Source organism: Aspergillus pseudonomiae (genome assembly GCF_009193645.1).
Source record: "Aspergillus pseudonomiae strain CBS 119388 unplaced genomic scaffold BDV37scaffold_93, whole genome shotgun sequence".
NCBI classification, from domain to species: domain Eukaryota; kingdom Fungi; phylum Ascomycota; class Eurotiomycetes; order Eurotiales; family Aspergillaceae; genus Aspergillus; species Aspergillus pseudonomiae.
In genome coordinates, this window is record NW_022476085.1 from 88737 (window position 1) to 116181 (window position 27445).

At 48.4% G+C, this 27445-nt stretch overlaps 10 protein-coding genes across 10 annotated transcripts; 6 read left to right on the forward strand and 4 right to left on the reverse strand.

Annotated features, from left to right (window-relative positions):
* The first annotated feature begins 297 nt into the window (after nucleotides 1-297).
* On the forward strand, nucleotides 298-1569 carry BDV37DRAFT_260005 (ADP-ribosylation factor family protein). Its single transcript, XM_032083201.1, has 2 exons — nucleotides 298-539; nucleotides 596-1569. Exons 1-2 carry the CDS (start codon nucleotides 491-493, stop codon nucleotides 1285-1287), a joined length of 741 nt encoding a protein of 246 aa, XP_031936929.1. The 5' UTR covers nucleotides 298-490; the 3' UTR covers nucleotides 1288-1569.
* A 322-nt stretch (nucleotides 1570-1891) lies between these two features.
* On the forward strand, nucleotides 1892-2815 carry BDV37DRAFT_228144 (uncharacterized protein). Its single transcript, XM_032080303.1, has 2 exons — nucleotides 1892-2167; nucleotides 2224-2815. Exons 1-2 carry the CDS (start codon nucleotides 2075-2077, stop codon nucleotides 2740-2742), a joined length of 612 nt encoding a protein of 203 aa, XP_031936930.1. The 5' UTR covers nucleotides 1892-2074; the 3' UTR covers nucleotides 2743-2815.
* BDV37DRAFT_228147 (phosphatidylinositol N-acetylglucosaminyltransferase subunit A/GPI3) lies at nucleotides 2644-4656 on the reverse strand. The gene is made up of 4 exons (XM_032080304.1): nucleotides 4528-4656; nucleotides 4404-4470; nucleotides 3966-4354; nucleotides 2644-3852 (listed from the first exon to the last, which is right to left on the reverse strand). Exons 1-4 carry the CDS (start codon nucleotides 4542-4544, stop codon nucleotides 2889-2891), a joined length of 1437 nt encoding a protein of 478 aa, XP_031936931.1. The 5' UTR covers nucleotides 4545-4656; the 3' UTR covers nucleotides 2644-2888.
* A 180-nt stretch (nucleotides 4657-4836) lies between these two features.
* BDV37DRAFT_260011 (putative ATP-dependent RNA helicase DBP6) lies at nucleotides 4837-7557 on the forward strand. Its single transcript, XM_032083202.1, has one exon. It carries the CDS (start codon nucleotides 4884-4886, stop codon nucleotides 7497-7499), a length of 2616 nt encoding a protein of 871 aa, XP_031936932.1. The 5' UTR covers nucleotides 4837-4883; the 3' UTR covers nucleotides 7500-7557.
* Nucleotides 7558-8546: 989 nt separating this feature from the next.
* On the forward strand, nucleotides 8547-10055 carry BDV37DRAFT_297650 (uncharacterized protein; the record flags this gene model as incomplete). The annotated part of the gene is made up of 1 exon (XM_032090372.1): nucleotides 8547-10055. The coding sequence occupies one exon, from the start codon at nucleotides 8547-8549 to the stop codon at nucleotides 10053-10055; it is 1509 nt and encodes a 502-aa protein (XP_031936933.1).
* Nucleotides 10056-10704: 649 nt separating this feature from the next.
* Nucleotides 10705-12447, forward strand: BDV37DRAFT_287445 (general substrate transporter; the record flags this gene model as incomplete). The annotated part of the gene is made up of 4 exons (XM_032088104.1): nucleotides 10705-10840; nucleotides 10918-11330; nucleotides 11381-12043; nucleotides 12112-12447. 4 exons carry the CDS (start codon nucleotides 10705-10707, stop codon nucleotides 12445-12447), a joined length of 1548 nt encoding a protein of 515 aa, XP_031936934.1.
* Nucleotides 12448-13002: 555 nt separating this feature from the next.
* Nucleotides 13003-16668, reverse strand: BDV37DRAFT_287446 (DUF3433 domain-containing protein; the record flags this gene model as incomplete). Its single annotated transcript, XM_032088105.1, has 1 exon — nucleotides 13003-16668. The coding sequence occupies one exon, from the start codon at nucleotides 16666-16668 to the stop codon at nucleotides 13003-13005; it is 3666 nt and encodes a 1221-aa protein (XP_031936935.1).
* Nucleotides 16669-19485: 2817 nt separating this feature from the next.
* Nucleotides 19486-20694, forward strand: BDV37DRAFT_287447 (uncharacterized protein; the record flags this gene model as incomplete). Its single annotated transcript, XM_032088106.1, has 3 exons — nucleotides 19486-19962; nucleotides 20045-20277; nucleotides 20343-20694. 3 exons carry the CDS (start codon nucleotides 19486-19488, stop codon nucleotides 20692-20694), a joined length of 1062 nt encoding a protein of 353 aa, XP_031936936.1.
* Nucleotides 20695-21411: 717 nt separating this feature from the next.
* BDV37DRAFT_297652 (Zn(II)2Cys6 transcription factor) lies at nucleotides 21412-23721 on the reverse strand (the record flags this gene model as incomplete). Its single annotated transcript, XM_032090373.1, has 5 exons — nucleotides 21412-21937; nucleotides 21989-22869; nucleotides 22919-23444; nucleotides 23502-23601; nucleotides 23663-23721. The coding sequence occupies 5 exons, from the start codon at nucleotides 23719-23721 to the stop codon at nucleotides 21428-21430; spliced, it is 2076 nt and encodes a 691-aa protein (XP_031936937.1). The 3' UTR covers nucleotides 21412-21427.
* Nucleotides 23722-24033: 312 nt separating this feature from the next.
* Nucleotides 24034-25513, reverse strand: BDV37DRAFT_228218 (uncharacterized protein). The gene is made up of 4 exons (XM_032080305.1): nucleotides 25462-25513; nucleotides 24838-25409; nucleotides 24642-24773; nucleotides 24034-24583 (listed from the first exon to the last, which is right to left on the reverse strand). The coding sequence occupies exons 2-4, from the start codon at nucleotides 25240-25242 to the stop codon at nucleotides 24386-24388; spliced, it is 735 nt and encodes a 244-aa protein (XP_031936938.1). The 5' UTR covers nucleotides 25243-25409; nucleotides 25462-25513; the 3' UTR covers nucleotides 24034-24385.
* Between the last annotated feature and the right edge of the window lie 1932 nt (nucleotides 25514-27445).

Consider the following 27445-nt stretch of genomic DNA (forward strand, 5'->3'; position numbering starts at 1 on the left):
CAAAGTACAAGTACATCAATCATCTTCCCCCCAGACTTGATAGAGTTGAGATAAATCTCATTTAACCAGGGTCAAGAAATGTCCTATGTGCAGAGGGCGAGAAACGATACCTCACCCATGGTAGCGGGATGGATCAGTGAAATCATCGAGGGAATCCACCAGGGAAACAATACCCAATTCTATCATAATCATGAAAAGCGGCGACGTTCCGGCTGCGGGGTAGCCGTACTAGGATATTTAGGGCATAGGGTGAGGGGACTGGGCAGCCCTGTGCCCTACCTTCCGAAAGGAGACAAGGCTGACGCGCGTTGGACGGAAGACAAGGCGGGTGAATGATCGTCACCAAGAGGCAGACCAAAAAGAAAGAAAGTGAGAAGTGAAGGGCTAGGGAATCAGAGGCAAGTTGCGCTGCCATGATTCCGTTATTCCGACTCTCGTTACGCCCGTTCTGATCCCAGGAGTTGGCTCCGGCCTCCGCCGACTCGCAACGATGTACCATCTAGCTAAGTCGTTGTATATGTACGCTACGAGCAAAGAGGGTAAGACAATGCGCTGCGAGGCCATGTGCACTGCTTACTGATTATGTACCATGTAGAATATTCTGTCCTCCTTCTCGGGCTAGACAACGCTGGCAAAACTACGCTCCTCTCGCAGATCAAGGCGCTCTACCAACCCCGTCCCGACGGCGCCCCTGCTCCGAACCCCGGCAAGACCGTGCCTACAGTCGGCCAAAATGTCGCAACCATCAATCTCCCGGAAATGTACCTGAAGATCTGGGATGTTGGGGGTCAACTAACGATGAGAAATTTATGGCAAAGCTACTACTCAAGCTGTCATGCGATCATCTTCGTCGTCGACAGCACCGACGTCGGTCAGGACCCAGATATCGCCCGTCTCCCTTCGAATCGCCGATCCAGTACTGCATCGGGGAGTAACGCCGATGCGTTCACCGAACAGACGGTTGGCATTAATGCGCCAGGGAGCGACTTTGGTCGACTCGACGAGTGCAGCGAAGTGCTAGAATCAGTGTTAAAGAACTCGGATGTTGCGGGTGTACCGATTCTGGTCCTAGCAAATAAACAAGATCGAGAAGACTCGGTAGAAGTTGTTCGCATCAAGGAGGGATTTGTGCGCAAGGTCTTCGAGGGAGAATCTGGAGGCGCCATGCGCGACAGTCGCGTCTTACCCGTCAGTGCGCTCCTGGGCTCAGGAGTCCAGGAAGCTGTGGAGTGGGTTCAAACCCGAGTCAAATGGAATAAAGAGGGTAGGCCTCCGGTGATGAGGTGATACGCTATGCCAGTTATGGAGAGCTCCATGTAAGACTGGAGCTGAGATCGTCCCCCGTACCTGGCTGACTTCGTGAGACGGTCAGCAATAGGTGCCTCTAGATTTTGCTTGGTGCCCTTGATATTAGATCTGATTGGATTTGGGCTTGTTAATGGCGTAGAGAGGATTTGTTCACACGCAAAGATACCTTAGTTTAATCGTTTTACTTTCTTCATGTGCTAGATACTTTCTATGGAATGTACTTTTCAATGACACATAATGTTTCGCGAAAGCCGATGTCTCCTACAAGCCACCTGTACATGCTACTGTCTCGGCGCGGTTTCAAGACGGTCGATGAAGTCATATGCCTATGGTCAATGTGCATCTGGATGTTCTAAGTAATTGCCCTATAATTGGCACGATATACCTTCGCTGTAGTCGCGCGATCAGCCCCACGACTGAGCTCGCCGTTTAAACATAGCGACGTCATGTTACGAGAATTTACAGGGAAGAGTGACAGTGGTGTGCGACGCCCTAGACCCGTTGTTTGATAGAAGACAATCATGGACATCGATGGTGGTGAATTAAGTATGAAGTCAACCTCCATCAGCCTTGACGTCATAGGGTTGCTGGCTTGCAACAACCAAGTTGTATATACCTATCCGAAGGGTTATAAGAAAGTATCGACTGTAAAAGGATTTTTCCTACAGTAAAGAAACAATCACTGCCAAATTTTTAGTCTGTCCAGTATCACGTCTCGAATTACTCCATCACACCTTGTCCAAAGACCAAATCCAAGACCTTCATTATGGCCACTCTTGACAAGATCCACTCCGACAACAACCCTAAGCAGGGTTTCCATCCTAGTGCTGGCAACTCCAAACCTCTCACAGACAAGGGCGTATGTGCACCTGAGCTCGATATCTTCAAAGGCCATTGGCTAACCTTTCAAAATAGCATCAACCCGGTCGCAAGGTCTCTCCTAAGGACTATGTTCCTGAATTCCACGCAGAGACATACCCTCCTGGAACTGCCCCCGCTTCCAACTCTTACACTCCCAGCACCCGGTCGGAGGTGGGAAGCCAGGCTCAGAATCCCGATGTTGAGCGATCTGACGGGAAGGGACCTGTAAAAACACCTGCAGAACAGAGTTTGCAGGGAGCTACCTCCCAGGATATGCACACCGGTCTAGGCCACCCTGGAGGCGGCCAAACGAGCGCAGAACTTCATCATGACGGACAAAAACACCGGAAGAACCCCGGTGGTGGCCTCGAGAGTGTCGGAGCAAGCAGGGAACCCCGCTTAGAGCGCGAGATTCCCGGCCTGCGCGGACTGGAGCGTGAGGAAGCACAGAGTGGGCAGCGTGGGGATAAGGGTGCGTTGGCTGCTGAGGATAGGCAGCCCGAGTCTGCGGAAACGTTGGACGCGGAATGGAAGTACGAGCCTCAGACCCAGAGACAGAGATTCCAGTCTTAGCAACACCATTTGGTATAATGTCTTATATTATGTACTATAAATTATGATGAGCACGGGTATCACAGTGTTAATTTGAGGGAATCAAAAGCCATATTGGAAGTCATCACATGTCGCGCAAAGGAATCGTAACAAAAGTGTTATTCAGGTCAAGTCGTCGAGCCAATGCGATGTGGGCCGTTTCTGGTCGAGTCGGCTGTTTCCTTCTGTTTCAGCTTCTTTGGCCAACTGCGAGCAATATCGATATTCGCGCGGGGGAACCACATCTCTAGAAAGACATAGATCAAGACATCAATGACGACGCAAAGGCAAAACAGTTTGCCTGCCCACACCCCGCAACCGTAGTATCGCTTCAGTCGGTCAATGAGGGCAAAGCTCCGTACCCTATCACCACTCGCTTCCCAACCTTGGCCGGGGTAATAGCCGTAAAACTCTTCAGGGCTTATGTCTCCCTGAATCCCCTTGTATACACGTTCTGTGCGCTGTGCCACGTCGGTCCAGGAGTACATCATCTTCACCTGATCATGAAATCGATCAGTTCTCACTTTGTTGGAGCGCAACGCGGCTATGGCTTTGCTAGTAGCCATGACAAGATCATCTTCTTCCGGCTTAGCGAAAGTGGTCATATGCTGGGGGAGCACTTCTGGAATGCCACCAACCCGCGTACACACCACATAGAGGCCACAGCTAGCGGCTTCCACAAGAACAGTCCCGAAGGCTTCGGTTAAACTGGGGTGTAGATAGATGTGACCTCGGACCATAACATCTCGAACTTCTTCGTGACGAACAGGACCGAGCATCTCCACTTTGTCTTGAAGCACGTTGCGCTCTAACATCTGCTCTAGGTCGATGGCCTTGGGCCCTGATCCGGCAATGATGAACCGCACATTCGGATGGGACGAAAGTATTCTTGGAATCGTAGCAATCAACAGATCAGTTCCCTTGTTATAGAATAGGCGCGAGATCACAACGATAGTGATAATATCGTTCGGCCCAATATGTCTCGGTGGTCCCTCATGCTCTAGAGGTCGGAAGTTTTCCGCGACGACCGCATTGGGGATGACGGAGACCATTAACGGGTCTAAAGATGCTCGAAGAACCGTATTCTCTTTACTATGCCGCAAAGTCAGCAGATGGTTCTCTGAGTTTAATTCCTGTGCCATTGGCCTATAGGATGGCCGCGGGGTACACTGGCACCTATAGTCAACCCAACCGCTTGTTCTTACCATGTATGGCTGACACAAATGACATGGTCCACATCACTCAGGGTAAATTTGAGCAGTTTATTGGTCAGAATTGAGCCCGCGTCCGCGAACCCAAATAGTGAATGATCAGTAAAGACTGTCCGTAGACCCATCGTCCGGGCATGCAGGATAGCTTCATGGCAGAAGCTGCTCAAGCTTGCGTGACCATGAACAATCTGAATCTGCTCGCGGATGACAATGTTGCGAAATATAGGAAAGAATGAAAAAACAGTTGGCATAGTCGATTCGCGGTATATGACGAGAAATGGGACATGGTATACTTTGAGGCCATTTGTAAGATATCGAACTCCCGTGCGACCCTTATAGGCATGGGTTATGATAATGACTTTGTGGCCACGGTCGATGAGCTTCTGAGGGCCGATGAGCATCCATCCGGACAAAGATGGTAGGATATCTTACGGTCGACAACTGGTAAATGTGACTTTCAATCCCACCTGGTTGTGGGAAGAAAAAGTCACTGACCATACTGCGCAGAAAGCTGTTAGATAAGATCACCCAGCGCAGATAATGTGACGAAACTCACGCAATGTTGTAAGGCATGGTGGCTATTTCTTTAGCTTAGAAGCCTAGAAATTATCAATGTATCATAATCCACTGGTTTGTCCATGTCCGGACTCTATCAGTTTAGAAACAGGATGTCATTATATCCAGGGGTATAACCGCCATCTCTGGAGCATGCGGTCGATTGCGCCGGAGTGGATCGACCAATGTTATCTCCCAAATGGTCCAGATCCTGGCGGCGGTGTGGACGGTGTGGATATTCTGCCGACGCAATAATCCCCGCTAGAAAGAAATATTTCGGAGAATCTCTTTCGAAACACCGAAAAGTACTGTTGAGCGACAGCATTTTGCGCAGGTGGTGTGCTGACACGCTCCACAATGGCTGGTGACCACTCTGCGCATGATGTATCTTCAAAGAAGAGTTCATCGACACCCTTGAGTGCGAAGAAATCCCAAAAGAGGAAGAGAGATCCCGATGGCTCTGTCGTCCCTACCTCGACCCCAACGCCGACCAAGAAGCCGAAGAAAATCCAGAGCCCTTCGTCCACCCCTACGCCCCTCAAAGAAAGCCGGAAAAAGAAAAGAAAATCCGAATCAGCTGCCAGTGGTGCTTTTCAAGAAGAATCGTCCCAGGAAGAGAGTGCTGTCTCGCCGGTCAGCCGTAAAAAGGCTTCTACAAGTAAAAATGACAGCAAGGATAAAACAAAAAAGAAATCAAAGAAGCTTAAACGAGAGTCGCGAGACAATCATGGTTCGTCTGAGGATGCTGCAGATATAGAAGAACCGAACAGTGACCAGGAACGCACCGTGAAAAAACACGTGGATTCGAAGGATATAGACGCTATGTCAGAGGATGAAGATAATGCAAAGCCGCAAAAGAACAAATACTCGGGAATCTTGTCTAAATTTGAAAAGGCGGTTAAGGCGACGGAATCGGCCAGGGCAAAATCTGGCGAAGAAGATGTCGATAATGAGTCTACCGGACCTGTAACTGCGGAACCAGTTATAGCGCAGGGCCTGGAGCCGTTGCCTCAGCCAGAAGCGGCCCCTGAGCAAGATGAGAAGCCAAGCTATTCCTCCCTTCCGTCGTGGCTTGCCAACCCGTTAAGGACTTCCGCTGAAGAAAAAACCCCGTTTTCAAGCCTAGGGATCGAGGAGAACGTCCTACGCATCCTTGAAAACAACGGGTACAAGGAAGCGTTTGCGGTCCAGTCCACTGTGATTCCGTTACTCTTGCAGGGTTCTAAGAATCACCCAGGGGATGTATGTATTTCTGCAGCCACCGGTTCGGGAAAGACATTGTCATACGTCCTGCCCATGGTTACAGCTCTAGAGCAAGTCCCTGCTCCTAGGCTAAGAGGCCTCATTGTCGTGCCCACAAGAGAACTAGTTAAACAAGCTCGAGAGGCATGCGAGCTTTGCGCTGCTGGGTCTGGCCTTCGTGTCGCTTCCGCTGTCGGAAATGTGGCCATCAAAGAAGAGCAGCGTTCATTAATGCGCGTTGATGAAGTCTACGGCCCAGAGAACTTTAAACTGCGACAGCAGGATAAATTAACGGACAATGACTGGTTGAAATTTAGCCTACAAGACTATATCTCAGATGCAGGAGATCAGAGTGAATCGTTGCCGGGTTATATTCGCAAGGCAGAACCCAATGTTGATATTCTGATTTGTACCCCAGGTCGTCTCGTCGATCATATCCGGTATACTAAAGGCTTCACCCTGAAGCATCTTGAGTGGCTCGTCATTGATGAAGCCGATCGATTGCTCAACGAGAGCTTCCAGGAATGGGTTGATGTTGTAATGAACTCTTTAGACGCAAGAAGGAACGCGGAGACTTTTGGATTTAGCGGAAAGTTCCTCGCCAATCTTGGGCTTCCGATACAAACCAAAGACCCGAGAAAGGTGATCCTCAGTGCCACCATGACGAAGGATATCTCGAAGTTGAACTCTCTACGACTTTCGAATCCTAAGCTGGTTATTGTTGGCTCTGCTGAACAAGCCACATCCCAGGAGGATGAAACTGGTATTCATGATCGCGCTGGCGATCAGTACACTCTGCCGCCTAGACTGAAGGAGTGCTCTCTCTCGGTTGGCGACGGGTCACAGAAGCCACTTTATCTCCTGCGTCTCCTTCTGTCGCACATTAAGGTGGATGTGAATAAGAACACAAAGCGTGCTTTGATAAACACATCCGATACAGATGACACTAGTTCGGAGGGTTCGTCTTCTGAAGAATCTAGCTCTGACGAATCGGACTCGGATTCGGCTTCCGATTCAGAAAGCTCTGATTCTGACACCGACACCGACACTTCTAGCTCTGACGAATCGAGCTCGGAAGAATCAGGGTCTGACTCTTCCAGTGACGACAGCTCATCGTCGAGCGATAGTTCCGATTCCGAAGATGATTCAGCATCTGAAGGTGAACTATCGGTGGACGTCAAAGCAGATAACAGTCGCCCGCGAGCCTCTGTTTTGATCTTTACCAAGTCATCCGAATCCGCCTCGCGTCTTGCGCGCTTGCTTGCCTTGCTTGATCCATCCTTGGCCAAGGAGATTGGAACGATCATCAAGTCGAACAAGTCATCAGCCTCCCGGAAAACGCTTACTGCTTACCGTCAAGGGAAGATCTCGATCATCATTGCTACTGACCGGGCGTCTCGTGGTCTTGACTTGCAATCCTTGACTCACGTTGTCAACTACGATGTCCCAACAAGCATCACTACCTACGTGCACCGTGTCGGTCGTACCGCGAGAGCTGGCAGGGAGGGATCTGCCTGGACCCTTGTTGCGCATCGGGAAGGCCGGTGGTTCACGAAGGAGATCATCCAAACATCTGACAACAGAATTACCAGGTCTTCTAAAGTACAAAAGGTGACGATGAAGCTTGACAATATGAAGGATGTCAAATCGAGGTACAGACAAGCGCTGGATACACTCGAGAAAGAGGTGAAAACAGGGGGAACAGGGAAGGCTTCAAGGACCGAGAAGTGAAACATCGCACTGTCAAGTGCCATTAGTAAATACGATATTATATGCGCATACCCCTCTTGACTCAAGATTTCATACCTCCTACATGGCCACAACGTAGACTAGTAGAGTAAATCTGGATTTCGGTGCATATATTCCTGAGAGTAGCGGGCTGGCACAAACGACTATGACCTTTATTGATGAACACATCTATTCAATGAGGGTACCAAGCGGTTGCTTAGGATGCACCGCAAGCTACTAAGCCCTCCTTTACTTGTGTTCATTCATGATCCTGTCCGCACGTGCACGAGATTATACAAAAGGATATGAGTGCCAGAGGCATCATAATAACACCCAGGAAGGTCAAGTTACAAGTATTATGTTTTGGATCGGATCGTACTCAAGTGCCACCCCTATAGGCTGCAATAACTGGACCCTATCAACTCCTTCTGCAGCGTCCTGTAGTAGCCCTAGATGGTCTACTGCACCTACTCTGAACCCCCGGAAAGCCGGGCCTCACTGCCGATACCTTACTTGTGATAGTAGTCCAGGGCCCAAGATAGACCCCGTAATTCTCCACTCTTCTCCACTGGATCTAAACATCAGCCAGTCCTACTGCTTGACTTGAGTTTACCCCGTAGAAGCGAGGACAGGCCTTCAGTGGGCAGGACGCAAGCTTGAGCCAACCCAAACCCCGTACCTATGCCTTGGCATTAGGGCTCGGCATCATTGCCGCCGGGTAAAGTTCGGGAAAACTTGACTTGCGTGGCTGCTGGGCCATCAAGCCAGACATCGGCTCGGTGCTTGTCCCCGCGAATTACCCCGGGGAGGAAGAAACGTGGAGAAAGCTAGCAGTAGTAGTACGCCGGCTTGTCTCTAGTGGAAGGCCATTTGACGAAATAGAGAAGGTTTCAAGCGTAGCATTTGGTGCCTCGAGTTGCCGTTTTGGCAAGAAATTATGGACTCCCTGTTTAACAGAAGTATCGAGCAGCTACCGGCCGTATCTTCTAAACGTCACTGTTGACACTTCCTGTTGCTGTATGATCTATTGGACGACTCTTACATTTCATCATGGCTGAGCTTACCAAACTTCGGTTGTGCGAAAATCGACCCCGGGTGTTTATACTCTCCGATATCTCGAACGAGCCCGACGATGACGAATCTCTCGTCAGATATCTTCTCTATAGCAATGAATTCGACACCCGAGGGATAGTGGCATGTACATCATGCTGGCTGAGACAGAAGGTTTCCCCGGAGAGCATGGAGAGAATTGTACATGCCTATGCAAAGGTCGTCGACAATCTCAATGCCCACGTTCATCCCAGCAACCCGTATCCCAGCCCGGAATATCTACTTTCTATCATCAAGAGCGGTCCTCCAGTTTACGGCCGAGCTGCGCTTGCGCCCGGCGTACCTCTCAGCTCCGGCGCGGAGCTTCTAGTCGAACAGCTAAAAGCTTCAGAAGAACCACTCTGGGTAATTTCTTGGGGAGGCGCGAATGTCCTCGCGCAGGCACTTCAGCATATACACCAAACATGTTCGGCGACCGAGAGCGCTGCACTACGGTCGAGATTGAGAGTGTACACCATATCCGACCAAGATGATACAGGGATGTGGATTCGAGTCACATACCCGGATATTTTCTACATCTGCTCTGTACACGCCTGGAAGGAGTACGGCATGGCGGCGTGGATCGGCATATCCGGGGATGCGCTTGTACCATTCGATGAAGGGGGACCGGACGTCACGAAGGTGAAGAAAGAGTGGCTTCGAGAACACATTCAGATCGGGCCCTTGGGGCAAGCATACCCAACGTACTCTTTTATTATGGAGGGCGATACACCGACATTCTTGTATCTCATTCAGAACGGGTTAGGTTCCCCGGAGCACCCGGAATGGGGAAGCTGGGGCGGCCGTTACGCTCTCAGCGATATTGGAGGCGCTTCAAAGCATTACGCCGATGCTCGCGACACAGTCGTCGGCAAAGACGGAAAATCTCATACCAGCAACCAGGCGACTATCTGGCGCTGGAGGGATCATTTTCAGGATGACTTTGCGGCACGTATGCAGTGGAGCTTGGGGAGTGATAGATCAAAAGCCAACCATGCTCCTGTTGCTATCGTAAATGAAAGTAATGCGGGGCCTGATCCATTGCTTCTAGAGCCTGTCGCGGGATCCGAGGTTCTTCTGGATGCATCGCAGAGTTACGATCCGGATGGTGATGAGCTCACATTCACCTGGTTCTTTTACAAAGAGGTGACGTCGGCACAACAAGACATTCAGTGGATAGTCCCAGATCTACAATGGGACGTCGTTGAGGACGCTCAGAAGCCCAGAGGAAGTGTCATTCGCGTGAAGATTCCTCCACCAGCGGAGTGTGCGGTTGATCTCGTCAATGGCCAGGCCGTGGAGAAGGGTCAGGCTTTCCATCTCATTCTTCAGTTGCAAGACAATGGAGTCCCCAGAATGAATACTTATAAAAGGGTTATACTTCAAACGACGAACCCTAAGCTCCTTGGCGGAACCGGGGAGTCATTTTCTACCTTTACTGAAGTTGTGGAGTCTCGTGGAGATATATAGCTGGGATATAAGAACATGAAGAAGAGATTTAAAAGCTAATAAGGCGCAATTTCGTTAACTCCTTTGACGAATATAGACTTATGGATGATGTTGGCGAGTTATAATAGATATTTGTTTGACAGCTGTTATAGACCAAAGACGAAGCTACCCTACTGTTTCTGCCATGCAATGGGCGACGATATCCTCAGTATTACACATAGAGGCATTTCTATCACTGCTATGAAGCAGCTTGCACGTAGAAAGAAGGCTTCCGTTCTATTTTCTGAATTTGAATCTCTGCACGTTTAGAACTCTTTGGTCGGCAATAAATCTTCAATCCTCGCAAGCCCGTCGCAAGACATCGTTCACTATACCTAAATCAGCACGGCGAATTGCTTCACAATTTCATATTTTCGGTTTTCGTCTCTTCTAGTTCTCCCGTTTGAGCTCGGCGGCTTAAGGTAGTGGGTCCCATTCCAGCTGAAAGCTTTCAAACGACCCATCGGTTCCAGACACGGCAGTCCTAAGCGTCCGACTCCCTTCCCCAGATTCTCCCCGGACTTCTCCAGAGTCTCGCCATTCTGATATAATATGGGCTGGCCACTAGCACCTACGATGATTATCACCTACTACCTCTGCTTGTCGTCTCTTCGATTGCATATCCATCATCATGTCAGAGAAGGTTGAGGTCGAGAAAGACCTCGCCAACCATATCGAAACTATCCCGGGGAGCAATGAAGCTGTCTCGAGCAATGAGAACTCCACTTGGAAGGAACTATGGCAGAACAGGAGAGTGCTGCTGTGGTGTATGTTGAACCTGTTTAGCTCTATCTAAGTACAACAGTGCTGGACGAGATCGAAGAGTCGCTAACATAGCATACAGGCCTCCTCATCTTCCTGCTTCCAGTCAACTTCGGTTACGAGAATGCGATGATCGGAAACCTGTTCGCTTCTCGTGCCTTTCAGCTACGATTCGGGGTGGAGGTCAATGGCAGCTGGACTGTCGCGGCTCGCGATCAACAGATCCTGAACGCAGCTCCCACTATCGGCCTCTTTGCTTCGGCGCTTGCCACCGGTTTCCTTTCAGATTTCCTTGGCAGAAAGAAAGTGGTCATCCTGGCATGCGTAATTTGCATCGGTGGTGTTATCCTCCAATACTTCAGTGAGACGGTGATGATGCTTTTCGGTGGGAAACTGGTCGCCTGCTTTGGCTTCGGTCTGGGACATTCTCTCGGCCCCGTCTGGGTTGCGGAATTAGCACCCAACTCGATTCGCGGTATCTGTCTTGCTCTGATTGTCAGTGCCCATTCATGCAGAATAACTAGTTGGTCGCTAACCTGCGCTAGAACACCATGATTGTCATCGGACAGTGGTTATCTTCTCTCTGCATCTACGCCGCCTCGTTCCGAGACAACGATCTCGCCTGGCGGATCCCCCTGATCACTCAAATAATCATGCCAGGGCTCCTGTTCATCATCGGCCTCCCTCTACTCCCAGAATCACCAACATGGCTCCTAATGCGGGGCCGAGACGAAGAAGCACACAAGGCTCTGAAAAGATTCAACGGCCCGCAGTTCAACGCCGACAGGGCGCTGCAGATCATGCGCAACGCCATGGAGATGGAGAAGAGTGTGACGGAAGCACAAAGCTCTGCCAGCTATCTGGACTGCTTCCGGGGGCCCAACCTCCGCCGAACAACCATCATCTGCATGGTGTACCTTGCCCAGCAGTTCCTCGGGGTCAACTTCGTGTCTGGCTATCTGACCTACTACTTCGACCTCGCCGGCGTGGGCAACGCGCTGGCCGTCGCGCAAGGCGCCTACGCCATCCAGCTTTTCGGTAACATGTGCTCGTGGCCCTTGATCGAGCGGATTGGGCGACGTTCTATGCTGGTGTACGGCTCAATAATTATGACCGTGGGCCTGTTGATTATCGGCTGCGTCAATATCAAGATCACCGACGCCTCGCTCAAGGCCACAGTTGCGCTGATGTGTCTCTGGGGATGGCTGGTAAGTTTAAGTTACCCATGTACTCCCATAATACACTGAGATGAAGCTAACAATCAATGTAAATTTAGTACCAAGGATCCCTAGGAGCCGTTGCTTACGCCGTCGGTGGCGAGACCCCCACGCCCCGCTTGCGGCAGAAGACCTACGCCATCAATATCATGAGTGCAACCGCCGTGTCCTGCATGGTCAACCAGGTCATTCCGTACCTGATCAATCCCGATAAAGCCGATCTAGGTGGTAAGATCGGGTTCATCTTCTTTGGCCCTTCTGTGTTGGTCTGCATTTATCTCTTCTTCTGTGTGCCGGAAATGCAAGGCCGCACTCCTGAGGAGCTTGAAGAGATGTTTACTGTTGGTGTGCCGGCGAGGAAGTTCCAGACATGTGTGTCAGGGTCAGCGGCTTGAGGAGAGAAAGGAGGAATTGGTCTAGAGGTGGTGCGTAGATACTTCTGGTGCTGCAGTGTATATATAGTACGAATATACCCAATGTATAGGTCAAATCTTGGACAGGAAAACAAAAAGTCAATGGGCCAGTGAAGATTCAATTAGCTCACTGGAATCAAAGAATTTTACACTTATATAAATGTGAATTGAACATAAGAGAGAGTAGTGCACAGCCAGAGGAGCGAATAGAAACATTCCGAGCCCTGACTCCTAACAAATGGCTTTCACGCAACGAGTGCAATACTCTACTCGCATATCGCACACAGCGTACGGACAAGCATGAGGCGTGAGTCATTAGACCTATAGATTTCGCAATGAAACCTAGATTGCTCATGCTCCTCAACATCTTGGGTGGTTCTTAACTTGGTCTTGTGTGTTTTGATGAAGATCGGATAGAATGTGTCATATTAAAAAATAGCACAGGTTTACTGAAGTCTTTTATAAGAGACGTAAAAAGTCATATTCATCTGTTTAGTCATAAACCCAAGCGCAGGGAGGGCCCTGCGTCAATCTCGATCATCCAATAGCCAATGGCATAAGAGGTACATTACTCGACTCTGTCTCTCCAACAGGATCAGTAAGACAAATAGTGAGATCAACATCCTTCTTCTCTTCCGTAGGCGATGAGGAAGAGTCCGACAGATTCCCAGCATTCTGTCGTCCAAGAACGAACCGCGAGCCGGCGAAGAATTTGCGCCCACGAGCCGTATCATTTGGATCCTCGCCAGTTGATTGGTACCAGTCCAAGAAATTAGAGTCAGCCAGCAAGCTCGCTACCGCTGCAATGCTGGACGGAATCTTGGGTAGAATATGGTCCGTATTCACGAGGACGGAGCCTAGAATTCCCAGGATAAGTATGGATGCAAGCAGAGCATCGAGGACTCTTGTGGAGGTGGCATCTTGGATAAGCCGAAGACGGTTGTTTGTAAGAGTAACATTCCCTGGTAATAATACACCCAGCGAAGCGTTCGACAGACGAGTCATTCCATTAAACTCCTGCGCCTTCATGATGCCGTCTTGGAATTTAATAGCTTTGACTACATTCTCTATCTTGTCTGCATCGCCAAGATAATCCCGCGGGATAGCCCACCTCCCAGACACCAGTGCTTGGAAGAAAGAATCTAGATTGGCTGCCGTCGTAGAGGTACCTGTCCAAGGTGAGTACGGTATATACTGGTCTTGTACCGTGCTGGCCGAAGACTCGTCTGGCACTGGAGGGTGATCGTCGGGAATATCGAAATCCGGGAGCTGAAAACGAGTCCAGGTATTGACTGTCTCAGCTACTGGGGCGCATGTCATGGCCACTATGTTCGCGACTGCGCTGTTTCTAACTTCGCCCCAGAAGTAACTCACGGGCAGGTTGGCGCCACTGCTGTTGGCGTTATAGCACGGGCTTAAGATCGCGAGTCCAAAGTACCCTTCAGTCTCGAGTTCGAGCAGATCACGGCTGTCCTCTTCCCATCCTGTGCCATTGCTCCACGGTGCGCAACCTATGCGCGGGGGTTCAATGTAGAGTACTTGAGATACCTTGGAGTTAACACTGGTTTGTTCATCCGTGGCTGGTTGGAGTGTGTAGTTAACCTCCGAGCCTCTTTGCACAAGGCAGGTTGGTGCTGTTCTCAGGGCAGGGACCCAAAGCTCGACAAAAGAGCTTTCGGGGAGATTTGTTGTTAGAGAAGCGTCCATTGAAAGTTTGGGGAATACAAGCGTCTCGTAGGTCCAGCGGGGGAAAGCAGTGCGGTTCCCCTGGATAATGTATTGGGCGGTGATAACATTAGAATTGTCCAGGTCGGGACTGACGCTAGCGTTCCATATTGCAAAGCGGTGGAAGGTGTCTTCCTGAGTGAAGTTTGTGCTGATGTATTGCGAGGTGTCCATCGCAGAGAACAGCCCGCTTGTTACAATCGATAAGAACGAGGATATGAAGGCAGCGAGTGTCGCAGCTAGGACAGCAAAGTGTCTGGTGCGGATCGAACGGATAACAGTCGTCACACTCAGGGAATCTAGGAAGTTGACTGTCATGCAGTTTTGGAAAACCGCACCAGAGGGCCGTTTCAGGAGGGCATATGGTGCCAGGATTCGGCTATTGAAGCTCATGCTCCCGAAAGAAAGGCCGATGAGCTCCATCAACAGCGAAGGAAGAAGTGTCCAGGAATAATGCATATATTTATTGGCGGTGACATCTGCAAGCCCATCTTGTGTCTCGGATATATGCAGAAGAACCTCGAGTACCACGATAATTGATGCCACAGTGACAAAGATGGCGACGCGAAAGAAGAAACTGGGGAATGGTTTCGAATCGGCGCTGGAACTAGGGCTGTTTTGTTTGTCAGTAGTGAAAATATCACTCTGTTCGTTATAAATCTGTTCGTTGTCCACGGTCTCGATAGAGAACCCTTCTGCAGAGGTCCGTGAGCAATAGTGACTCTTTTTAAGACGATCTTCAAGAATATATAATGGTGATGCACTAGTCCCACTGAGATACTGACGGAGAGCTTTGCTGTTGGATACAATTGCCGCAATTGCTGAAATAGAATTCGGGTTCCAAGGCGTCGATGCTGTTGCCGTGGGCGAAGCCAAAAGGACTATAACAAGGGTCAACAGAGTACCTATTGCCAAGCAGACTTCCATCGCACGGAGTGGCAGCTCTGCCATGATGACACGGTTCTCATGGATGACAGCCGAACCAGTTGTCGAGGACCGTTGTCGAGCGAGCCCATTGTTCATGTACTGGGCAGCCATTGCGCGATAGTAGGCAGAAGCCACATGATTAAGCACGCCATCTTGGAAAAGAAGTTCAACGTTGCCGGTAGATCCTGCAAGCCACGCACCGATTTGTAGCGAGTAATCAACACTCATTTTGTCGGGGGCAGCGAAGGGGTTGTTATCTTCAATTGGTCTCCCAATGGTATGGCCTTTCGGACCACTAAGAACACTATTCGCAATATCCCATGCCGCCAGGCCTGGGAAGGTGGAGTTCATCGATCTTGTCTCTTCGATCTGAACGTTTGACAGAGACACGGATGCATTGGTTGTAGCATTCACCTCGAGGAGAGAATATGTTGGTTTGCAGATCAACTGGACCGAGTGATCAAGAACGATGTCACTTTTCCGATTATACCCACGAGTATAATCGTCATAAGTGTCATTCGAAAACACCACGTTCTCCCGTATCTTAGCAATAGTAACCACAACGCGCGTGCCGTCAGTTCCCTTCACGCCTACACATTGACCCTGTTCAAACATTCCCACGTAGGGAAAGTATGCTCCATAGCCGCCATCAATAGCAAAGTTTTCAATCTTGCAAGAAGGGCTGGAAATCTCGTTGGTCATATTCTGCTGAGTGATAGTGAACTCGCCGTCCGCAGCCATTACTCCATCCACTTCCCATTTCGTAATAGTTATAATAGCAGGTTCGCAGCCCAGTTGCGCCTCCATGCCTTCGATCTGGGCGGTCACAATCGCATTCGAAGAGATGTTTGAAGCTGAAAATCGCTGAAAAGCAAGATTGGCCGTAGTCCCTTCGGGATAGCTTCCGTTATCGAAGAGGACACTATTCAACGTATCGAATGGCGTCGCTCCTTCGGCATCGAGTGTAGGATTTTCACCACTAAAATAATCATACAGCAAAATTGTAACATTGTCCTTCTGCACACCAACTTCTTGCAGCGAAAACAGACCAGTAGAGATGATGATGAGAAGAATAAGAAGCATAGAACCGGTGGCCCCGGCCGCCACTGCGAAGTGTCTGTTTCGGAGTGCCTTGATCACAGTAAATGGCTGTATCGGTGTAATATAATCCAGGAGAATACTTTTCTCTGCTACCTCCGGCTTCTCTTGCAGTGATTGCCATGGGGCGTGCTGTTTTACCTGGAATTCCACTCGGGACCAGAGAGCAGCCACCACGGTAAGGATAGCGGTGGGGCCATAGGTCCACAGGTAGTGGCGACCTTCAATAGATGAAGCAATACCATAATTGACTTGCGAGATATGATTGAGCACCTCGAGGACTGCAATTATCCCACAGAATGTAACCACGAATATGCCTAAGATTCGTCGTCGGAGATAGAGAGGCCGCCAGCCAGAACTTTGACTCGTTATGCCCTCTTGCGACCCCTCCTGCTGAGTTATGTATATACCATTCAGCTTGAAACTTTTGGCGAGTCTAGCGGTTTCTGACATGGCTGTACGCTTTGCTCTCTGGAGCAAAGTGCCAAGGTTGCTTGTGGAGAACTCTGGGACAGAAGCCAATTTTAAAATAAGGGCTTGGGCGGTTTGGCCCCCAACGAGTTTTGAAATACACCTCGTCCATTAGTGGATATGAGAGATCGTCGTGAAATGCTGTTGCTTAGCTGCCCTGAATGCAGTTAGCCTCCAGGAACAGAGCGATCCGATCATTGGCTTTATTGATTAAATCAACCCGCTAGTTATATTGCAGGATTTGAGAAGGAGCTACTCCCAGTGCGCCACTGAACCCACAGCAAAGTATATCAGGAGAGAGAAGTGTTAGTCCAGTAGGCAATGAAGTGCCCTAAGTAATGCGGATATCGCACAACCAAACAGTAACACCTGTGTCTGTCGAGCGTTCTAAAAAAGTGAACAATCACTTCAAGATAGAATCTTTTGCCTGGTGGAGGACAAGCGCGAAAAAGTACCATATGCAAAAAGGCGGCCACAACCTATCAGCGATCAACCTGGTGTGTTGTTTAGTTCTGATACATCATTGACTGGTGGGTGCTCAATAAACCCTAATCAACTTACCATTAAAAACAAATAACGCTTCCTTAGTTGCGCTACCTCCTAAGCTAACTATGATCAAATAGCTTAACTTAAAAAGAATTGATAGGGCCAAGTCTATTTTTTTGATTAATAAAGGGTATAGAATATCGGAAAGCCTATAAATGTATAGCACCGCCTAGATTATGCTGAATACGAGATTGGAATTATTTGTTCATTAGGCGACCGCTAGTCTAAGCACAATAGAAGTTGACATAGCAGTCAACCTTTCCGTCGCTGTCAGTGTTGCATGAGTCGACCATAGGGAAGAAGTCTTGATTAGGACAAAGCGAGATGCAGCTTTTAGCACTTCCGCAAGGGCTTTCGTCTATATCTCAGGATGTTAGCAGTTATTTATTGCCTATCATGATTTATCGGCGTGGTTGGCTACTTGCATTGTGCTGAAACCAAGGCGGTTAGGCTGATGAGAACCAGAGACCGAAGAAGCATGTTGGCTGTCTAAAGGTTTAGTGGTGAGCATAGTGTGTACTAGGGAAGCTTACATGTTCGGCTGCTAGCTTCAAGCTCTCAAGGGCTGTGTACTTCCTGTAGAGCGCCTTAGTTTGGTATTGGCTGGAATCAACGGGTATACAGCTTAGTTTATATAGGCCAGATCTTCCATTGCTTTGCAGTCTAGAAGAGTGTACGAGACAGCACCAGTGTAAATAGACAGAGGGAGGATCCTATCAATCAGTGGTTCGACCAATTAAGCTCGAATACAATATTCCAGAGCGACGTTATGACGTCCCGGAGGCTCGGCTCCAGAACCATGGTTGAGTGTGTGCTATCCTATCTGTTCGCAGCGATGAGACGTGGTGAAAGGTAATCAGTTACGGTCGCCTTGTGGGGGCTTGACAGTGTTTAAGTGACGACTCTTGGAAACCTAAGTCGTAGAAGCTGCTGGAGAAAGATGATCCAGCCATGTAATCCAAGAAAGTCTTAATAAACAATATCAAATGGTTGCCGCAACTGGGCTCCCTTGAAATAATGTACACAATACAACAGAAACCGAGGGCTGAAAAGGTTTATCTGGAATAAGAGATCATATAGAACCGAGTCTATAGTAAGTATAGGTAACTGCATATGGTTCGGAAAATCATGACGTTTACAAAATTTGGTATGACGCTTAGGAATATTGTAAACTTTTATTCGTCACACCTCGCTCTTCTTCCCTGCCTTTGTTTTAAAGTTTTAAGGCCAATTCAAAAGAGAATATCCATGACATTTTAGATCTGAGCCCACAGCTGTATGTATTCTTAATGGCTAGGCGCTGTGCTATCGATCGATCTTGGTGAGAATGAAGCCAAAGTTCAACCGCGCCATAAGGCAATAATCCATGAAATTGATTTCAATTTACTGAGGGAGTCCACTCAATCGATGATCTCATATTTACTTAATATTCTCATACTTGATCTCCGCTGTTTCGGGGCTTACAGCGGGCGTTTCCTAAGCACTTCAACTCATCCCATTGGCATATTGGCATCCTCTATAACATTCCTGCAGCGCTACTGCCATATAAGCCTTGATAAATCTGTCACCTTATTACATATATGCGGTAAACTGGGGCTCAATTAGGAAAATGTAGAGCATCATATACAGAACTAAGCCCGTAGAAAACCAGATCGGTTTGAGGATGGCCTGGGAAGCCGCAGCACTTCCAACGACTGCAACATCGAACCGTTCCATATCCTCTTATCACTAGGCAATAGCTAATTCCTGAATGAGTCCCAATGTATGCAGGCTATCACAATGCCATAGTGGCACGGCGTCCGGCCCGCTCACGTGGCCATCTCCGTAAACGTTGGATATTGCGAGGATAAGAGACCCATTATTGGCCATAATAAGCAGCAATACTCCTGATTCTCATCGGTAGAGGAGCCGATAAACCTGGCGGCATCCCTAGATTCGGCCACTTGAGCCGTGAGCCGGTATTCTTGGATGTGGCTGATTCGAGGCACTTCCAAGCCAGCCATGAAAAACAGCGCAGTCAGTTGTTTAGTTCACTCCGATCTTGTGATCGGTGATCCTACTAGTTTTCAAGAGGGTGTCACCGGCAGCGGATAACTATGTCCACTTTCTTGTAGATATATAAACCTGCATAGTACAGGAGGGAAATGATATCGAGTTCGTTACACGAGCAAGTTCTTCCTCATCACAGTTTTGCATGCAAACCCATCGCCTTCTTATTCCAATCTTGGGTCAACAAGCCTTGCCCTATATACGATGGCCTCTGTATTAAAGAATTTCCTGGGTCTCAAAGCCACCATAGATGACAACAGATGCCCAGTGTCTCCGGAGAAGACCGCAGTAAGAGCTCTTCCCGCTGTATGGTACACATCACTAGAGCTGTACGAGCTCGAGCGACGGGCCATTTTCTCCAAGAAATGGTTACTCATGACACATATACTGCGATTCCCAAACACTGGTAATTGGTCTCGCTACAATAGCGCAGGATATCCCTTCATTCTCGTCCGAGGCCATGGTCGACACATACAGGCATTCCATGATATCTGGTCTCATGCTTTCACCGACGAGCTCGCGCAGACCCTAATCTCGGAGCGACTTAAGGACACCATATTCAGAACTTTCCACGTCCATCTGGATGCGAATGGCTTTGTCTGGGTCAACATGGACGCTGGCAAGCAGCCTGAGATCTCATGGGAGAAGGATTTCAACTTCGAGGATTACGTTTTTGATCACGTCTGAGAGCTGGATGGTCCGTATAACTGGAAGATTCTTGCAGATAACTATAATGAGTACCGTCCCTGATATATTCTTCTAGACCTGGTCTCAGCAGATATGGAAAGCTTTCAAAGTCCTAACTGCGTGTGATAGATGTTACCACTGCCTGACAGCACATCCTGACGCGCAAGCGATAGCCGATCTCGAAGCCTATTCAGTTGACACCGTGGACGGGTCTATCGTTCACTTTGCCAACACCAAACCAGACCAAATCGAACGGGGCCTGAAGATCGCGAGCACCTACTATTTCCCCAACGCGTCCATGACGGTAACGTCAGTGCTCATTATGCTATTTGCCATGTCATATTGTTAACGTTAAGCGAGGGCTATCGAAATAGGCCGCATTTCTTCTTCATACAACGATTTGTCCCCACCTCGCCTACCATCTGCGAGATGCGCTACGAGGTGTACCGGAATAAAAACTCCAGCGAGGAGGATTTCCAGTTGATCAATGAGATGTATAAGCGGATTATGAGTGAAGATAAATATCTCTGTACTGAGGCACAAAAGAACATCGGTAGGGGTGTCTTTGTCAATGGTCTGCTTCATCCCAGGATGGAGAAGGGGCCGCTATATTTCCAATCTGTTGTACGAGACCTTCTGTATGAGCACTTTGATCGGGAGAAGGATGCAGGAAAGCAGATTTGGCCTGCTGGACTTGAGGTTCTGGTGGCGGCTGAGCCCAAGTGACTGGAGAAGTGAACTCATCTGGGTAATTTCCTCCCTCGACATAGGAGATTAAGGAAATTATGAGGGCTTCGCAGGAGAATAGCTCAGGCTAGCGTGATTCTTGTCTATTGATATCTATTCTTCTTTTGTTCAGCCTTATTAACAGAATGGAAATTTAACTATTCACTAGTAACTACCAGTAGTATCCTGACAGCATTATACTAGGCTCTTGTCGAGTAAAGATTTCTTTTGGTTCATGTGCGCAACAATAGCAGAAGTTTGGATGACCAATAGGTTAGTGCACTGGGAGGGGTGTAACTACTAAGACAGCCTAGATAAGCCATAACTAGACAGCATCTGCGGTCTGCTCCTGTTTCCAAACTCATGGCATGATAAGGTATTCTCCAAATAAGGTAATCAGATCCCGACCGTTCATGTGGTCGGCATTTCCACCGAAACAGTTAGACCAGCTGGTCCATGCGATTCAATACCAGGTTCGGCAAGGATTGCCATGGCAGGACTCCCAAAAATCGCTGGGCACGGGGAGGCTGTTGGTTTCTAGACAGAGAAGTTGCTTTCCCTCCACGGAACCAAAGGCCAAGTGTCGGACCAACGGCTGAATGGCTTGCTCATGCCATCAGAGATTTGATGCGTGGGGAAGTCTACCCAATTTCTCGACGCAGTGATAAGTCTTCCAATGGCCGCCGGACACTTGAATCATAAATCACTGTAGCATGAACATGTAAAAGTACTTTTAAAAATTTCCAAAATTCCACCAGGTGGAAAATCCATCGCCAACGGCAGAGACTGGCTCGAAGCTGGCTGCAGCGTCCATATCACCAAATTGGGAAAGATGCGCCCATAACCACGGAGTATTGAACATGAGACTATCTGCAGGTGGAACCAGAATGTCTCGCATTGGAGTGCCGTTCGGAGAATCTTGTGATGAAGATACATTGATCATATAAGGCGGCAGACTGGCATTGTGCCCTGCGGCAGGGTCAACCATCACTTGTGGCGGTGATGTTGTAACACTGATCTCAAGGGTCTGGCTATGCTCTGTTTCCTTGCTAGCTGGGGTGGAAGTAAGAGAGGAGTGAAATAGGGCCGTTGGTTTGGAGGACATGTCCGGTGAGGGTGAGACATTGAACTGTAAAATACCCCACATCAAAGGGATGCTGAGATAGATTCTGGTTGGCGTCCAGTCATCATCCATGCGATCTGAGCCAGATGATATTTCTGTTATTTTGTCCAGAGATTGAAGCTGAGATGTTAGTATGGGTGTTGCGCTCTATCCAATGTGACAAAAACGTACCAGGACTTCACAGGCAGGGGAAAACCATGCAAACCTCTTCAAGAATGTTTTGCACTTCACAAAGTCTGTTTTGGACTTTTGTTTCAGTCGGGGATCGGCGGCGCAGCAAAAGTAGAGATGTACTGTAGCTGCGATTGCGGCCGCATGCGCATAAAAAGGGTCAACGAGCTTGATATGTTTTTCTAGAGTCATGTCAATCATACGAACGATCCATGTGGCATGCAGTAGGACCAGCTCGGAGGACTTCCTCCAGAAGGTGTTTGGGATCGCCAGGTTAGGCTGATGCTGTGACGCCATAATGTAGAGAAATGGGTGATTTAGCACGATCAAACTCGTGTGCCATGTGAACTGTAATTTTATCCACGGTATCCAGTAGTCTCTGTTGAGACTGATCTCGTCTGCTCGACGCTCATAAAACTTTGCAGAATCGTATCGATGACACCAGGAAACCTGGTTCTCGATTTCGGTCATATCGGCAAGAACTTTGGCATACATTGAATCGAGTCGCCAGGGTTCGGTCATCTGATTATGGAAACACTCCGAGACATATTCTCTGACCCTACTCCACACCCATCCGAAATATGCAGCATAAGTCCAGATTCCGATATCAGATGAGGTGGAGGACCCAGGATCGCGGGGAAATGCTGAGTCCGCACTGGTCGAAACATAGAATGAGCGCCAAACCTCAGGTGCGGTTCCCAGAATACCTTCCGACTCCGAGAAAAATTGCTCCAACGATTGAAGGCTCCAGAGAAGTTTCTTCTTGCGCTGGGCGGCGGGAGGGTTGTCAACAGGGGATGTCAGCTCGCGGTCTATCCTGGCAGAGCGGCAAAGCTGAAAGCCAAGGCCAAGGTAAAATTGACCCTGACCCCAATCGCCATCTTCTTGGTATTAGAATCTGAAACTAACAATGAGCGAGCAGATCCATACCTATAAATGCTGAGTATGAAAGTAAACAAAGACTTTCAATCGTTTCGAGCTCCACTGTGCCATTTGTAATTCGATGCATAATAGAGCGCCTAGCACTATCGCTATAGCCTGGCTGGTTACGCTGTCGTGAGAATCGTGATGTAAGTTCCAAGATGCTCCAGACAATCTCTGAAGGAATCTCGGAGTAGCTTTCAAGGTCTTGGCGATCGAAGCACCATATAGGCTGTCTATGAAAGAGTTCGAAGTAAAGGTCGACCGCCTTGGCGACGGTGGATTGAGGAATCTCCAGCTTTTCTTGCTGCAATTCGACTGAGGGTATGCCTTTCATGGCATAGCTTGGACCAGACTGTGGTTGGTAGCTATTTGTTGGATTGTAGCGAGGCGTGGTCTCATTGTCGTTTTGCGGCGCCTTAGAAGAGGCCGGTGGTGCGACGAAGGTATCTTGATCAAGCTGCTCAAAAGGGACTCGCCGCTCGCCACCGTTTAAAATTAGATCTATCTTTTTTTCCAAGTGTGCCAATCGGTCCTGTTGACGGGGTCAACAAAGAATCCCTTGCAACAGGGTCTGCGGGTTTCTCCATACAGATTGCTGCGTAGCCGCGGCCATATAGGTACATGACTGTTTAAGCCGGACACATGTTGAACAGGCCGGCCTCTCACCAGGACACCGGGTCTTCTTCTTCCTATTATATGTGAGATTCCAAGATCAGAGTGAGACCTGTTGTAGGTAAGAGCAAGACCGACCTGCAGTTGAGGCAGGCATGTCGGGTACGCAGCCTCTCGCGCTTGGGATCCGCTGACATGCCGATCACGGACGGGCTAGAGAAGAAAAGTGTAATCCCGCTTCGGATTTTCCAACGGTAGCAAGCACGAATGCACCTAGGACCGCGGTCTGGACTTTAAAGACCGCTGCTGCGGGAGGGATAAGTGGTGGAGGCCGTCAGGGGACGGATATACCACGAAATAAGGTGCGAACCCTGCAGGAAACAAAGCCTACAGAAGCTAGAACCACTCAAGCACTATAGGGATGAAGCCAAAGGGTTACTATAGGAGGTTAGTGGAGCTTTTTCCAGGGCAGGTGCAAGCATGTCGACTAGAATTGGGGTTGCGAGCGGGGAAATGAGGGGTAAATCTGGACATCTTCTTATGCAGTAATTTTGTCGATATCATACACGGTATCTTGAAATATAGTAGCCGCCAACCATTAACTTGTCATCTGTTAGGGCCTGAGCCATTTGAAGACATGAATTTGACGACCAATTTTCCGGCAAAAAGTATTTAGGTAGCTGGTTGTTGTTTATTCACCTGTACTTGCCAAGTATCGCCGCAGAATCTTAATCCTAGAAAGCACCATGACTCAACCTAGCTTGCATATAACTTCTCACTAGTTGATATATAGAAGCAAACGATCAAGGTGATTAGTGGTATATTCAGTCGTCAAATGGCCTTCGCACCAGAAGACGACGATTATAAAGGTAGGTCAGGTGTATTAACATTACAAAGCAAGTTATTTGCCCGTCCAGTCTGCTTTCTTGACCAGCACTTCCAGATTAGAACGACGATAATAGTGAGGGGAACAGTTATCACCCAGTATATCCATAGATATTTGTTCGCCATAGGAATACTGCCGGAGTTGGACGTAACTAGACCGGCACTAAAGAAGGTCTGAGCAGTGTCAGTTGCCAACGGTATTTATGCGAGATCGATCAACATGCTGTCATACCGCGACAAAAGTCCCAGGAAGAAAGAGCATAGTAAGCAGAGCAACAGCTCTCATATCCGAACTATCCTGCTTTGTGGATGCGGCAACCTGGTAGTTCAAACGGCTCTCGGCTTGGGATACCAGGCTATATAACTATATATAAAAATGGAGATTACTACATGGTACTTCATCCATAACCTGTAATTTAGGCACTTACAACCGTGTTCTGGGCTTGAACCCTCTGTCGATAGGAGCTCGCCGCTTGTTTATGGCTTAGAGCCACACAATCTATGAGCTGAAGCCATTCTCTAAGTTTCTCGCCGGTGTTTGGCTCTCTGGATAAGTCGAGCCGTGATCCTGACGAGCTGCATAGGTCGGTAAGAAATCCATAGAGCCTGCATTCAAAGTCAATGAACAGTTCAAACCGTGAAAGATCATATGAGATGCCGTTAATCATTTTGATCCTGTCTCTTGGCTTTCCGGTACTACTCGATTTGTACTGGTAATAGTCTGTCAGACCAATCCCTTCCTCGAGAGACGCAATGTTCCACTCTTGGATTTTTCGGTAGCCTTCAATGCATTCGTTGTACACTTTGAGGAAAACCACGGGAAAGACAATCATCGGTTGGTTGGACTTCCCGAGCAGCTTAGGAAGTAAATCTCGAAACTGAAAAAGGTGGATAGGGAAAGCAGAGTACAAAAAGCATGTTGTGAGATTGCTTTTAGTGTTGTGGAAGAGCGCTAGCAAACACTTGATCGGCGTGGAGTGTGGTGTTTGGATCACAATCCCTGTCCTAGCTAGAACCAAAAAGACAGCCATACCATAGTGAAGTTATCATACCTTCTCCTTCCAGCACCCCGTTCTTATTCTCGTGTTCAAATTTGGTAAAAAGTCCAGACGAATACCCGGTCAGAGTTGTCAGTGGCCACGGGAGGTTGAGGAGTTTGGACAGGTACTGAATAGTCTCAGCTTCAAGGCCTAATCCATCTGTTGCGGTTCCGTTTATAACACCCCCAAATTCATCTACAAATATTCCATCCGGATATTTGGCTCGACTGTCATGAGAGGCAGGAGAGGTCATGCTGACTGTGTCTGAGCCATAGGGCCAAGAATAGCTCAGATCAGGACTTACAGTAGGCGTATTCCCCCATACTTTTCCTCCGCTGGGTCGACTGTTGACTGTAGAGCAGGTTAAAATAATACATGTCGGTATATGTATAGATTAGATCCATACATTCTCTTCTAGCCAGTCTCTGACCTCATGTTCTAGAAGTTGGCCCTTGCGAGTATGATTGTTTGGCGCCGCGCAGGAAATCTACCGGGATTTAGAGCAGATCATAATATTGGTAGAGTAAGGGAAGCACCTGCCTCTGGACGACAACGCTCTAAAAACCAGACGGGTGCCGTTTGGCCTGGCTTTTCACAAGAAGAGCGGTCTCCAATGTCAGATGTTCGGTTCATTTTGAGAGTACTAGAACGTAGGAAACGCTGTGTCAAGAAGAGTTCTCTTTCTCTGTCTGGTCTTTTAGAAGGCACTCGGAAAGTAGTAGGGAAAATACAAGGCGAAAAAAACAAGCGAAAGGAGACTACAACAAGAGGCTAAAGATGGCTCTGTTGGAATGGGGGCGAGGGTGAGCAAGAGATTGGGCGTGACGGCAAAATCACAACCACGAGTGGACACCAGCAAAAGGCGTAGGCACTACCACACTTTAGGTTGGTGGTGACTTAAAGCCGCCATTGGTGAATGCGACACGGCTTGTTCAGCTGATTAGTTGTAGGAATTAGTATATCCTTGCCCCCAGGTAGTAGTACTTCCCTTCATGAATTCAGAAGGCAAGGCTGATGGCAAGGACGCCTAGCCCCGCATCTTGTATCGTATCTGATCACCTGACGCCCGATTTTTTGATATATACTGTATTATTATTGTTATTGTTATTAATTACTAATAGATTCTGGTTATTAAGATAAGTTATATCTAACCAAGTGTTACGCCTGGGGTTTCGTCAAGAAGTCCTAAACCAGTTCACTGTAGAGTGGCATAACCTAACCTAACCTAACCGAGGCCGGTTAGGTTAAGGTATAAAATTCCTTAACTGACCTAGGTATAGTTAGGCTAAGGTTAATCAATCTCTTAACCACGGTTAACCGTAGGCTAGGGTAGGTTAGTATATAATAAATCAAATAGTTTAATTATGAATTGATAATCTTATTGGAGTAGAAATAAAGCGGGAGAAAAGTAGGAGTAGCCGAGTGGATAGATTATCACGTACACGGTATGGCGGGTACACGCGCGAATATCAAAATTGGGCCAACCAGCGGGCGAAGAACCAGAATCAGCCCCTGATTCCCCAGGTTACTGGGGTGTAAGGAGGGCCGCATCTCTTTACTTGTATAATACGGGCATAGAGTGGCGAATGGGGGAGGATAGATGAGGATAATGAGTAAACTTTCCCGATCCGGTGAGTGTGAGGATATGCCACTCTCTACACAGGCATAGTTCTGTCATAATATATGTGCCGTATAATAGCTACTCTTCTAACTTATATTTGAATCTTATGAATAATACTGTTCTTCTACTTTTGTCATGATAGACTAGGGGAAGATATCTCTGTGGGGCTATATAAGTTTACATAGTTACAATAAGAGGTATGTTGAGAAATTTACTTCATTTCAAGATGTGGACGTACGATACCCTCTAGTTGAAGGTAAACAGAGAACTCATAAGGCCTTCATCCTCCTTGAGAAGCTCTGCGCAATTTAGACTATTTACCACTGTGGGTGGGATCCGCAGGGTTGCCAGAGGAAGGATTGCTGGCCGCAACGC